Genomic DNA, 14,226 nt, shown 5'->3' with positions numbered 1-14,226 from the left:
ACACCGGATGCGGAGGGGTGGCGCACAGCCAGCCGGATGCTGATGGGGAGGGTGGTACATGGCAAGCAGGACGGCATTTTGGGCTGGAGCTACACTCCCTGTCTGTCTGTGTCCACAACAGCAGCAGGTGCTGGGCATGGCTGCAACCAGGCAGGGGACATGGCCCTAGCCCAAAACTTGGACGTGCCTGACAGCACACCAGTGTGCCACGGCACACTGGGTGGGAAACAGTGGTCTAACCGGTTGTTAAAACTGTACAGTCAACCTTATCACCTAAGACATCACACCTGAACCTGCTATAAGTAAAGGAGGGGGACCATGGCAGCCAGTGTCCTGCTGCTACAGAGGTTATTAAGATACCCTTGAGAGAACCCAGGTAGAGGTCATGCCCCCACTCCAGAGGAAAGCAAAGCCCCACAGTCCATCCCAATTTGACCATGAGGTAAAATTCCTTTCTGACCCCACATCTGGTGACCAGTCTGATCCTGAGTATAGGAGCCAGACCCTCTAGCCATGAATGGGTTTTAGTCCCAGCAGGAGCATTGGCACAGCCTAGTCATCATCCCCAAAGTGGGTTGCAGCCATCTAAGGGATACCTCTAACGGAGGCTAAAAAAACCCTGGCACATTTAGCAGAAAGAGGGGGATGCAGGTGATTCCCTCCCAGCACCTGACAGAAACCAGCAAAACCCAGAAGCCTGGGAAATCCCCATAGTAGAATATAGGCATCAGAGCTGTGCGAAACGGCACTGTTCCGTTTTGACTTGCGTTTCGTCGAAACAGTTTCACTGTTTCGCCCATAAGCTATAATGGGGAAGCTTGAAACAGCCTATAACTTTGTCATTTCTAGCATGATTTGAATGAAACTTGCAGAAATGGTAGCCCCTTCTGAGGACATGAAGCCTGCCAAGTTTCAGGGGGAGGGGATAGGTGCAGGGGTTTTGGAGAAACTGCACCTCAAAGTCTTGAAAGCAAAACTCATGTCACGTGTATGTGTTCAGCCACAGCAGGGTCAAAACTGCAGGCATGCTAGCCCCTGCTGAGGCCACAAAGCCTGCCAGCTTTCAAGGAGACAGGTGCAGGGGTTTCAGGGAAACTGCACCTCAAGATGCTGACCAGCAAAACTTGTGTCATGGGTGACAGTGTGTGTGTTAAGGCGCAGCAGGGTGAAACCTGCAGGCCTGCTAGCACCTGCTGTGACCACGAAGCCTGCCAGCTGTCAAGGAGATAGGCGCAAGGGTTCTGGGTTCTGGGGCCCTGTACCTCTGGCTGCTGACAGGCAAAACTCATGACATGGGTGGGTGACACTGTGTGTGTGTGTGTGTGGGTGGGTGGGTGGGTGGGTGGGTGACACTGTGTGTGTGTGTGTGTGTGTGTGTGTGTGTGTGTGTGTGTGTGTGTGTTAAGGTACACCCTCACTCAACTGACACTAAGGCAGAAAGCAGGGCAGTTCAAACAATGCTGCCTTTTATGCAGTTTTTCCAGCCCTCCCCCAGAGCACTGGGATTGGAAGAAACCTCAGGGAAGGATGACAGTCATTGGCCAGCTACACATTTAATAATAAGAGTACTCCTTCCCCCACTTCCCCCTCCCTCTCCTTACTTTAGTTTCTGTTTCCCTGCAGGCAAGCCCAGCTTGAGCGTCAAAACTCAATGTTTTGAAATTTTCAAAACGTTTCGACTTGCCTCGTTTCGTTTCAAGGCTGTTTCAAAGCTCTCTGTTTTGTTTCAATTTCGTGGTTTCGAGCTCAAAATGAGTCGAAACAAAGCTGCCAGCAACATTTTGCACAGCCCTAATAGGCATAATTACTCCTAGATCAAACCCAGCCAGTGCCTATCCAACCTCTTCCTAAACACCTTCAGTGATAGAGAGTTCACAGCTCCCCTGGGTGTCTATTCCACTGCCTCCCTGATCTGATGGTGAAGTTCTTTTTCCTGAGTATACAGGAGGCAGCAAGGAAGGTAATAGCTTTCTGGAGGTACTGAGGCGGGACATTTTAATGGAAAGATCTCACAGGGACCTGACAAAGATTTGCAGGGAGAGGGGGAGATCAGGACCCCACCTGGGATCCAGGCCCACCCTTGTACCTAGCTCTTGTCACCAAGAGACCCCCCCCCCCCACCAAGAGACCCAGAAATCTCTGGATTGGATGCAGCCAACACCCAATGCTTATGAAGTTGAATCCCAAACTAGAAAGGGCAGAGAATGTTATGTTAGCTTGGATCTACAGAGACAATACCACTGAAGACCAAGCATCAATGCTTGGTTAATAACCTATTTTTCTCCATGAAATGGACTTGGCAGGTTTCCTGCCACCCTTCTACATAAGTAACTTTCAGTTTCAACTGCTTGCATGCATGTTCCCCTTCTATTTTTAAAATGACTATCACAAAATCATCTTGCATCTCTCTACAGACCAAATGGAATGAAAACTTCACTGTGAGAGCAGAAGGAACTGGGCAAGGGACCCTTACAGTTGTGACTGTTTATAACGCAAAGATAAAAGAGGATGAATCCGAATGCAAGAAATTTGACCTGAGAGTATCGGTGGAAAATATCCCACGGCGTAAGGAACTTCCTCTCACTTCCCTTCTGAAGCTTGTTGGGACGCCTAGGTGGTCTGCTCAGGATTACACTGGTTCAAATGCAGAGTAACTCTGATGGCAGCAGACTTCCATAGACAGGGCTGAATGGAATTTGGGACAATATCATGGCACATTTGTGGTCTCTGGAGCCAGCCAATCACTTGCTCAGTCCCCATTTTTTTTTTTTTTTTTTTTAAGCCAGTTTTTGAACGATTTCAAAACTCTCCAAGTTCCAGATCAAACCAAATTATATGCATCAGGCTGGCAATAAGTAACCCAAGTCACCGCCATGTTCTAAACGGTATCTCTTTTCTTAGTTTGTGATGAAAGAGATTATTCCTTCTCCCTCTTCCTGGCACTTGTTATCTGTAGAATTGGTGTATAGTGTCCTAGAGAAGTAGGGCTGGAAGAGACCTCCAGAGGTCACATCTAGTCCAACCCCTTGCCTGAGGCAGGACCAGCTGCATCCAAACCATCCCAGACTAATCTATCATCTAACCTCTTAGTAAAACTACCGTCAGCCCTGACACAAGTCTTCACACCTGAACACCCCATGGAGAAAACGGGGAGATCATTGTAGCCAATGTCCTGCTTCTATAAAAGGTTAACTTACACTCAAGAGGTCCCAGGCAGAGGCTGTACCCCCACTGCAGAGGAAGGACCCTCCCCCCCGGCAAGTCCAGACCAATCTGACTAAGGGGTAAAATTACTTCCTGACCCCAAATCTGGAATTGGTCTGAGCCTCAACAGAGAGCAAGAGTCTCTAGCCAGAAACCTCCAGGTTTGAGTCCCAGCAGGAACATTGGCACAGTGCAGTCACAATCCCCAGGATTGGCTGTAACCAACACCCCATCTGATGTGGATAGCAGCTCAGCCCTGTTCCTCTAGGACACTTTCATTCTGAATTAAGATGTGAGCACTAACCAAGAAATCTGGATCCAAGTCCAGACTTCCAGCAGCCGCATATGTCCAGAAAGCATGGGTGTTTTAGGAGGGACAGAATTTCCCAGAGCATGAACCTCTACCACTTGAGCTAAACAAGTCACTCCTTTAGCTGGAAGAAGCTGGGTTTCTAGTTGCCTGGCTAGCCAGTTCTACAGCCATGAATTTTGGATCCACTCTTAACTTGTCTGAATAACCAAGGAGTTCCTACCCAAGCTTCTGGCCCAGTCACATCTCTGTTTTCTTTAACTATAAACCACACTTCATCTTTACCATTCTTTTGAGAAACGCTTTGCAGTTTGAATAATTTATGGTCCGCATTGGTGGGATCTATTTTTCATGATGACACTGGGATCTGTTTGATTACTGGGTTCTTAAACACACACCCCACCCCCCCCCGGAGGATTTCAGTTGCACAAAGCACTAATTTCTTGTATTCTTTTCAACCCCTCTAGCAAAGAATAAAGAAGGAATCCTGCGCTCAGTCAAGATTAATATCTGCACTAGGTGAGAACACTGTCTGTTCATAATAGAGAGGGGGTGGTTGACTCAATGCATGGAGAGATGGTGCATTGAGTGGGATAGACACAGTGAGTGTACAGATAATTAGAAATGCGAGTTTTTTCTGTGGGACAACAAATGGGGTCTTATAAAGCCCCAGTGTCAGGAGTTGGCTGAGCTACTGTATTAAATGCAGTGTCTGAATGAAGAATTCAGATCCAAAAGTTATTTTAACTCTCATTTTTGCTAGATTCCTTGGTGAGGTTGATGCCACCATGTCCATCATCGATGTCTCCATGCTCACAGGCTTTTCACCTGACACAGATGATCTCAAGAGAGTACGTCAGTCTTCTTTTAAGGGTTAGGAGTATCATAAACCAGCTAGAGATTTTTTGGAAATGTATAAGACAACCAGCCAAGTCAGAACTGTAGCTCCAAATCCAATACTCATGGTATGAAACTTTCTTCACCAAAATCATAGGAAGCAATAATCTCGTTGACTGTCATAAGCATCAGGCTAACATCCTCCATACAAGTTATAGTGAGAGAAACATAATTAGATTCCCATTGCTGGTGAATTGTAGCAAGATACCAGGGGTTTATTGTGCTGGGGTGGTGGGACTTTCATATCTGCCTTCCTATTGACACCTCTTGCTTTTCCCTGCCCGTGTTTTAGCTTTCCCAAGGCGTCGACAGATATATCTCCAAGTTTGAAATGGACAAAGCCCCATCTGAAAGAGCGTCCCTCATCATCTATCTGGACAAGGTAATGCCTCGATGTGGGGGTAGTGATGGAAGTTATCATCTCCCTACCAGACAACTGAGAAAGTTGGGAGATGGCCCCTGTGATACAAAATAGCTAGTTTGTTAGAGAAAGACAAAGGGTCTGCAGAAGCTGCCTACTGCTCCACAATTTAAGTCTGTTGGTTAATTCTTCTTATAGATTCATAGATGTTAGGGTCGGAAGGGATCTCAATAGATCATCGAGTCCGACCCCCTGCATAGGCAGGAAAGAGTGCTGGGTCTAGATGACCCCAGCTAGATGCATATCCAGCATTATTCTTGTGCATTATATTCCTATCCTTTAATGAACCCACTCATGTCAACAGAGTTTCTTTGATCTCATGGTTCTTTTTTTCTCCACCCGTTTCGCTTTCATGCTTTTTTCTTCTGCCACATTTATTTCCACACCCCTTCGTCCCTTCCTTCCACCTATGCCAGTGGGAGCCAGTCTTTTTTGACAGGTGGGCAAGAAATTAAAGCCTACACTCTCTGTGAACGCATTTCTGATGTCCTTCCCCTGACTGATCTGTTGCTTTGCTTTCTGCTCCCTGCCTGCTTCTACTGCTCTCTTACTTCTCTTTGTCCTGTGCTCTCTATCCCATCTGTTTGCTCTGCCTTCTGCTCTCTGCCCTGTGCTCCTTGCCTAATCTGCTGCTCTGCTTTATGCCTCCTGCCCAATCTGTTACTCTGCTTTCTACTCCTAGCCCTGTGCTCTCCGCTTCATTGGCTGCGCTGCTGTTCAATCTCTCTGCTGCTGTGAACAATCTCTCTGTTCCCCCACCCAGGTCTCTCATACAGAGGAGGAATGCCTGTCATTCAAAGCTCACCAGTTCTTTGAAGTTGGGCTCATACAGCCAGCATCTGTGACTGTCTATGACTACTACACTATAGGTAATGCAGACCACAGCTCACTTTGTTGAAAGGTACTATGGACCCAACCCTAATTTTACATCCATTGTCACTGTCCTTGCAGACTTTCCTGAGGGTCTTTTATTATTCTCCCAATGTAACACTGAGGATTCAGTGTAGCACTGAGTTGTGCCTTAAGACAGGGTGTCGAACTCATCTAGCCCCATGGACTGGAAGAGTGGTGTGGGGCTGGTCCATGGGCTGGATCAGCCTCCCTCCCATGAACATCCACAGGCTAGCTGGGGCAGGCACTGATTGAGGGGCTGCCCATCCCGTCCCCAGGCAGCATGCAAGGGCCATATATTTGATACTGCTGCCTTAAAATACCCTTAAGTAGCTGGAAACAAAAGCCAGGGGTCTTGGATCCCAATCTTCTTTTCTTCAATAGCCAGCATCCTTTCCCCCTGCTGGGATTAGAACCAAGGGATCTTACCTTCCAATTCTTCCACTCAAATGCTACCACACTCTGGATTTAGCATATTTTCTGGAATACAGCATGCTCCAGAATATAATATGCATCTTGCTTTTGGAAGGCAGAAGGGGAAAAAAAATCTTCCCTAGTAGTAAGTAACTAAGGCCTCTGCTATGTTACATATATTATGCAATTAATTGGTGAATCATTCAATAAATTTAGACCAGCCATACGTGCAAAGTTGAGTGGCAGCAGCAAGGGAGCTGGTCCTGCTCCTTGTTCTCTCCTGTGAATTCCTGAAGGATTTTAGTTTTGGTTTCAGCCTTTAAGCAGCAGAACCTGCCCTTACCATATTTCTCACTTATAACACACCCCAAAAAACTGCTGCTGGAAATTGGAGTGTAAAAGCATGTATTATATATGAAAAATTATGGCATATGGATATATCAGCTCTTTAATATACCATAGAAAGGCAGATACCCTGATGAGGACAACCTGTGAGAATCCCCAAACTAGGCAAGAATTTCCCTCCTTTGCTTCTTGCCCCACCTCAGATTCAAAGATGACAACCAAGTGATCAGAAGAACGTGTTAAAGCAGTTCAAATCAGTTGTTTCAGTTGCGTGTTTTCCTATGATTGGAATATGCAGAACACTGTTCTCTCTCCCTTGGCATCATCCCATGAGAGTGTTGCTACAGTAAAGGCCACAATGCTCTGGGCTGCAGGTATGATCTTGCATGGAGTAGGGCTGACCCATCTCTCTCTTCTCTCTATAGATGACCGATGCACCAAATTCTACCACCCATCCAAGCAGAGCGGCCTGCTCAGTAAGATCTGTCATGGGGATGTTTGCCGCTGTGCAGAAGGTAAGGAAGGCCTTGTCTCATACCTGCACTGAACATAAGAATTGCCATTTCCTGGGTCAGACCCTAGAGCCATTTTACTTAGTCTCCTGTGTCACATGGTGGCAAAGAACAGATGCTGAAAGGGAGAGTGAACTGGGTCTGGCCAGGGTTTTTGCCACTGCTCCTCTCCCACTTCTAGCCTCCAGCATTTAAGGTCTGGGAAGTTCTGATTTAGAGGCCATGGCCCTCATTTTCATGTTCAATAACTACTGATGCCCCTTTCTTCCAAACGTGTGTCTAATCCCTTTGTGAATCTGGCTAAACTCTCAGCTTCCAACACATCCGGTGGCAATGAGTTCCAACCTATAATTCAACAATGAGTGAAAAAGAACTGCCTTGTGTTAGTTTTAACCTGACTACCTACTTGTATCATGTTGTGACCCCTAGTTCTTGTCTGGTGAGATCTAGTCAATAATAAATCCCTATGGAATTTTTTGCCATAATTTTTTAGTATTTTTGCCATAATATTTTAGTATTTTATATATCCTTAAATTTTTATAAATCCTTATCATGTTTCCCCTCAAGCATCTCTTTCCTAAACTGAACAGGCCTAGCCTCATTTGTGTCTTCGGATAGAAGCCTCTTCACACCACTGTTCATCTTTGCTGCCCTTCTTTGGCCCTTCTCTAATTCTTCTCTATCCTCATTAAGGTGTGGGGACCAGAACTGGGCACAGGATTCAAAGTGTGGACACACCGTGGATTATAAAGGGGCATCATGATGCTTTCCATTTTGTTTACAATTCCCTTCTTAATAATCCCTAACTGAGGTGACATCTTGCTCCAAACTCCCACCCTGCTTGCCTTGGGATGTTGAGTTCTGGGTGGGATCGGCTCACAATTCCAAGCATTTAGGAAGGTGGAGCCCCTTTTGGGTGGGTAATAACAGCAGTGAATGTCTCTCACATGCTGACATGGGCATTGCCTTCCTTCTCCACAGAAAACTGCTTCATGCAGCACAAGATGGACAGCCCAGTCACCCTGGACAAACGGATTGAAGATGCCTGTGAACCTGGAGTGGATTATGGTGAATGACTGATGAGGAGAGGCTAATAGAACTAGGGCTATATAGTTTGGTGAAGAGAAGACTGAGTGTGGGATTTGATCACAGTCTTCAAAGAGGAGGGAGACCAGATTTTTCTGTGGCTGTATGAAACAGGACTAGGAACAATGGCCTCAAGCTGCAGCAGGGGACCTGAGGTTGGAGATGAGAAGGAATGTTCTGACTTGGAGGGTGGTCAAGAATTGGAACAGGCTGCCTTGAGATGTAATGGAGTCTCTATCCCTGACAATGTCCAAGAGCAGGTTGGAGATGGGCTGGGATGGTTTAGTCGGGCATGATCCTGCCTAGAGCATAGGACTGGAATATATGTGGCTTCATGAGGTCCCTTCCAGCCCAACTTTCCTATAATCTTAGGATATTTGGATTTCGATCTACCAGGTCTTTTTTTAATGAGGAGAAAGCCAAGGCAGGATTTGCAATGAGGTCTAGATGGGAAAGTTTCTGACTAAAGCTGAATGTGGGAAAAGGCTCAGATTTCCTGGGCTAGATATTTCGGGACCCTACCCCCAGGAAATTCACAAGATCAAATTTGTATCTATTTTAGATATTCATATGACACCAGTCAGCCCATAACAGAACACCCCACAATCTTGCATATGTAGCTCCCTTCCCCCTCCTTTGTGAAGTACAGCAGTGCTATTTTCCTCACTGGACAGATGGGGAAACTGAGGCATAGGATGCAACCAGTGATTCTGGGACTGGAACCAGAGAATTGAAGTCAAGCCCCATACAGCACCTTCATCAGTGGATCATCTTGAATCTGTATATCCTGGACTGGGTACAGCACTGCCCTCTAACTAACATCCTATCTATCTTTCCTTTCAGTGTATAAGACCAGGCTTGTTGACACTGAAGAATCAAGTGGCTATGACAACTACATCATGGAAATTCTGACCATCATTAAGGCAGGTAAGAAATGCCTCTGCGTGAGGCTTAAAAAGAAGCAAAGCTGGGTCCAAAGCCAGCATTTTCTTTTTTATATTTGGTTAATCCATTTGCCTTTCTATTGACTCACTCAGAGGAAGCGCTACAACAAAAGCATGCTATCTCAGGCCTTTGAACCTCATCTTTTTGTTGCAAAGGGAAGAGTTTGCCCAATCCATTTGTGCAGCACAAAAGAAAGACGCAACAACAGGCCAGTTGCCTCACAGGAGTGTTTGACCTTCTTCTGAAGCAAAACCTGAGCTTTGATGGCCCAGTTGGCTACAGATAAGAATCATTCTATGTTCCTGAATGCTGATTTCTCTAAATAGAAATATAAGCAAATTAAACCAAAGTCATATGAACTGGGAGCTGAAGAACAGGTGTTATAAGTATCTATTGACTTAGCACTTAAAGATCTCTGCTTGAGATCAAGCCCACAGGCTAAGCTCCAGATCATATATGCCTGAGTCCTTGAGGTAACCATCTTAGTAAGGAAGATTTATTATCCCCCTCTTGCAGATTTAATGAGATTGAGTGACTTGCTCAGAACCACACAGGGAGTTGGAGGCAGTCAGGAAATAATCTCTGCTTCTTAGAATAGTGTCTTAACAACGACAGCTCTATAGCCATGATGGCTATATACCATATGTCTTCACATACCACATGCTCCAAAATAAGACCTGCACCTGTTTTGGGGGAAGAAGAAAAGATTTTTCCAGAGTTATGGCTGCATCAAGCAAGAAACAGAGCCTAATCATCAGCTCACTCATCTTCCCTTTCCTGTCTAGGAAAGAACTATTTTTAATTCTTTCACAGCTATATTTTCAGCAGCTTTTGGCAGCTTAGCCAGAAGCTGAAACTCTCCCTGCTTATAAAGATTGGACTCTAATCTTCCCTCCTGAAGACTGGACTCCATGGGCAGGTATAGGATCTTATAAAGAGCTAAAAATAGCCTTCAGGTCTGTAAAATAGGAGAAGGGGGATCAGAAGTAGGTACTTTGAAAATTCTTTAGTGAAATTGCCCAATGAAGGTTAGCTTGTTTAATGAAACATCAAGACATTTTAAAAAGAGACAAGATCAATTAGCAGGAATCAAGCTGATTCTAATGAGCCAATTGACTCCCTCAGATCTGCCTGAATAGAAATGCACTGCTGCTGTTCTAGACAGAGCTTCAGCTTCCCTGCTTAGTCACACACCATGGTTTTGGAAGACTAATTTTTAGGGGCAAAGGTGTGTGTGCTTTGTGAGTTAATATGATATACAATGGATGGAATTTCAGCAATCAGTCACAACAGGGCTTTCATCTGAGCAAAATAGTTTGTTTCTCAACTCTCAAGAGAATACCAAGGTTTTCTTTTTGCCTCTTTTCCTTTTATCTTCACCTCACCTCACCTCACATTGACTATTTTCTCTCCCACACGTTGCTATTGTGTGTTTTTTCCTCCTTGCTACCAGGGACTGATGAGAATCCAGTAGGCCAAAGGCGTAAGTTCATCAGCCACGTAAAATGCAGGGAATCTTTGAACCTGGAACAAAACAAGGACTACTTGATCTGGGGCCTGAGCAGTGACCTGTGGACCATGAAAAATGAGTAAGTAGCGCCCTCACCACCTTGGCACCTTCTGTTGTGATGGAGCTTGCACTTTGACTCAATGTTACTTGAATAGTCCCTTAACTAATTACAGTTTCTGTAGTACCATATGAAAGATATAGAGCATATATATAATATCTATATGATTATCTCATAAACCTTATCTTTATTCTTCTATGCCTGTGACATAAGCAAATTATATTACCACTTGAGAGATGGGATACCTGACACAAGAAGAGCCAACAGCATCCTGTATTGTATTAACGGGAGTACCTCTTGCAGATCAAGATAAGTGGTTCTTCTGCTGTATTCAGCACTGATGAGGCCTCCCTGGAGTCCTGTGCCCAGTTTTGGGCTCCACACTTCAAGAAGGATGTGGACAGATTGGAAAGGGTCCAGGGAGAGTGCCAAAAATGATAAGGGGCCTGAGAAGTAGGACTCGTAAGGAAAGACTGAAAGAACTAGGGCTATTTTGTCTGGAAAAGACTGAGGGAGGATTTGATCACTGCCTTCAGATCCCAGAAGAGTGATGACAGAGGACCAAGATGGGCTTTTCTCTGTGGCCATAGGATACGAGACTAATAGCAATGGCCTCAAGCTGCAACAGGGGAAATTGAGGTTGGAAATGAGGAAGTATGTTCTGACTGAGGGTGGTCGCGCATTGGAGCAGGCCGCCCAGAGGAGTTGTGGAGTCTCTATCCCTGGCAGCATTCAAGAGAAGGTTGGGCAGACACTTGGTTGGGATGGTTTAGTCTGTGCTGATCCTGCCTGAAGCAAGGGACTGGACTCAACAACCAGGTTAAGTCCCTTCCAGCCCTGCTTTCTATGATCCTATAACACAGAATGCTTAAAACATATGGCTCAGTATCATTCTGGACATCTGCAATGGATCTGCTAGGTAAAATCAGGCTTCCATGCTAATAAACATAACTCAAGCCCAAGCTAGTCACTATAAGCCATAGATTCCCCCTTTTGTGGGCTACTCCCATATGGCACTAATACAAATCACAATTCCAGCAGCTTTTAGGCTATGGTGAATGCATCCATCTACTGCTGTATTATTTTCTAGTCTTAGACAGCATGGAAATATTAAGTATGGAGATATATAATATTCCCAAGTGAAACCACAGCTCAGAGGTGCAGCAGGATCTAACAAGCTACTTTCAGTCCTCATGGTGACTGTAGGATGTCTTTGTTGCTGAGCTCATCGTGTGTTATTGATGGGTTGTTCAGTGTTGAAGTCTCATGGACTGTGGTGCCAACAAAAAGTTGCAGCCAGGAGATCCCAGTATCAGTCATGTTTTAAAGAAGGACCTGAGGCTTGGTTCAGTGGCAAAGGCTCAGTCAGGTTTATTGTCTACAGGGCCCTAACACACTTGTGATCTGACAGACAAGGTGCTCACACATGTATGCCTGGGACAAGGTAATGGCACAGGACTGTGTAGGCTCCCCTAGGCCAATACAAAGTTCCCACACTCTCCAATTCTCCTTTTATACAATGATCCAAACAAATGACATACTATGTATCTTGACTATCTTGAGCTGCCCTGTACCATGGGCTTGTTCCACATCTTGATTTGGGTGTTCCCATTCCAGCCTCAACATCCTGGTACTGGACTATCCTACACCTTGTACAGCCGTCTCCCCCTTCCATTTCCTGACAAGAGGGCACATCTGGCATATCTGGCCCGTACCTTAACCACATTCCAAGTTGTGCTTATATCGGTTCATACATCAGTCGAGTTCACTAATCAGGCCTACTCTGACTAATACTTTAGCAAAGCCTTTGTGTGAGCAGTGTGTGTGTGTGTGTGTGTGTGTGTGTGTGTGTGTGTGTGTGTGTGTATGTATATATATATATATATATATATATATATATATATATATATATATATATATAAGGTGATCAATGTTCCAGTGAAGCCTATGTAAAATATAGCATTACCTGGGTTTTGGAGCATCTGGGAGGGGAGGCACCCAGCTGTTTCTCCTCCCCAGCTGTGAAGATCCTGGCAAAAAGAGTACACCCAGTTTGTGTTGCATTGTTCACTGTTCTCTCCCTTCTAGGCTCTCCTATATCATCAGCAAAGACACTTGGATTGAGAAGTGGCCAAATGAGGAGGAATGCCAGGAGCCAGATTTCCAGAAACTGTGCCAGGAATTCCAGGAGTTCTCCGAAGCCATGACCATGTTCGGATGCCCAACCTAAATGTGAAACTGGCCCTTACGGCAGCCTTTAGGGGGCCCTTTGAGCTGGCCTGATGTATAACACGCAATGCCTTCTCTCAGATGGTCCCGATATGGCTGACAATCTGTCTTCCCTCCCTCCCACTCACCCCCCCCCGCCTCAATTTCCCACTTTTTTTCTTATTGTTTACATATATAAAAAGCTGATTTCTTACTCAGGCCTGCTGTGTAGTTATTTTTTTACCAGTTACATAGTTTGCAGGGCAGCTTTATAGGTGTTTGTTCCCAGAAACATGAGTTCATTAGAAAAATCTTTGCTACCATATTTTCTTGCACATAATGAACACATTTTAAAAACCTGTTACTGGAAATTGAAGTGTTCATTATATGTGAGAAATTATGGTAACAGCAGTTTTTACTGATTGCTGGGCAACAGTGAATATAAATCCTACATGTGATCCACAAGGAGCAGAACAATAAGGCAGCATGACTCCCTTGATGCTGATTCATAGATTATAGGATCGGAAGAGACCTCAGAGGGCCATCTAGTCCAACTCCCTGCCCCTGGCAGGCAAGAAAAAGGTTCCTAAACCTGGGATCGTGTGATCCTAGCCAGGTGCCTGTCCAGTCTCCTCTTGAAGACCCCCAAGGATGGGGCGAGCACCATCTCCCTTGGGAGCTCATTCCAGATCCTGGCAACCCTGACCATGAAGAACTTTTTTCTAATGTCCAATCTAAACCTACTCTCCAGTAACTTATGGCCATTGTTCCTTCTTGTTCCAGGGGGTGCCCTGGTAAACAGATTGTCACCTACTTCATGTTGCACTCCCTTTATGGATTTGTACGCCCCCACAAGGTCCCCTCTCAAACTTCTCCTGTGGAGGCTGAACAGGTTAAGTAAGGTCCCCTAGCCTTTCCTCATAGGGCCTTCCCTGCCGGCCTCCAGTCAGATGAGTGGCTCTTCTTTAGACCCTCTCCAGGTTGTCCGCATCACACTTGAACTGTGGCATCCAGAACTGGACACAGTACTCCAGGTGCGGCCTGACCAGTGCCACATAGAGAGGGAGAATCACCTCCCTGGACCTGTTTGTGAAGCACCTACAGATGCATGACAAGGTGCGATTGGCTCTGCCGACTACTACATCACATTGACTCATGTTCATCCTGGAGTCAGCAGTGACTCCAAGATCCCTTTCCGCCTCAGTGGTGCTGAGAAGGTCGCTGTAGGTATGATGACAGATCTTTCTCCCTAGATGCAGCACCTTGCACTTGTCTTATTGAATTGCATCCTGTTGCTCTCTGCCCACTTCCCCAACCTGTCGAGGTCAGCCTGGATCTGGTTCCTCCTCTCCAGGGTGTTAGCTTCACCCCATATTTTTGTGTCATCCGCGAATTTGGACAGGGTGCTTCCCACCCCTTCATCCA

The 14,226-nt window shown here is 45.6% G+C and overlaps 1 protein-coding gene across 1 annotated transcript in view; it reads left to right on the top strand.

Moving 5' to 3' along the window:
* LOC102561850 (A.superbus venom factor 1) overlaps positions 1 to 13,015 on the top strand; it is a 62,170-nt gene extending 49,155 nt beyond the window's left edge. Inside the window, exons 31-40 of the mRNA XM_006265601.4 lie at positions 2,415 to 2,565; positions 3,982 to 4,033; positions 4,278 to 4,365; positions 4,704 to 4,793; positions 5,596 to 5,701; positions 6,908 to 6,997; positions 7,976 to 8,062; positions 8,924 to 9,007; positions 10,479 to 10,614; positions 12,682 to 13,015. Coding sequence (XP_006265663.2) covers positions 2,415 to 2,565; positions 3,982 to 4,033; positions 4,278 to 4,365; positions 4,704 to 4,793; positions 5,596 to 5,701; positions 6,908 to 6,997; positions 7,976 to 8,062; positions 8,924 to 9,007; positions 10,479 to 10,614; positions 12,682 to 12,823 — 1,026 coding nt within the window. The 3' untranslated portion in view covers positions 12,824 to 13,015. The remainder of the gene's footprint in view (positions 1 to 2,414; positions 2,566 to 3,981; positions 4,034 to 4,277; positions 4,366 to 4,703; positions 4,794 to 5,595; positions 5,702 to 6,907; positions 6,998 to 7,975; positions 8,063 to 8,923; positions 9,008 to 10,478; positions 10,615 to 12,681) is intronic.
* The last annotated feature ends 1,211 nt before the right edge of the window (positions 13,016 to 14,226 follow it).

This window comes from Alligator mississippiensis, chromosome 8 (genome assembly GCF_030867095.1).
Source record: "Alligator mississippiensis isolate rAllMis1 chromosome 8, rAllMis1, whole genome shotgun sequence".
Lineage (NCBI taxonomy): Eukaryota > Metazoa > Chordata > Crocodylia > Alligatoridae > Alligator > Alligator mississippiensis.
This window is presented reverse-complemented; position numbering and strand designations above follow the sequence as displayed.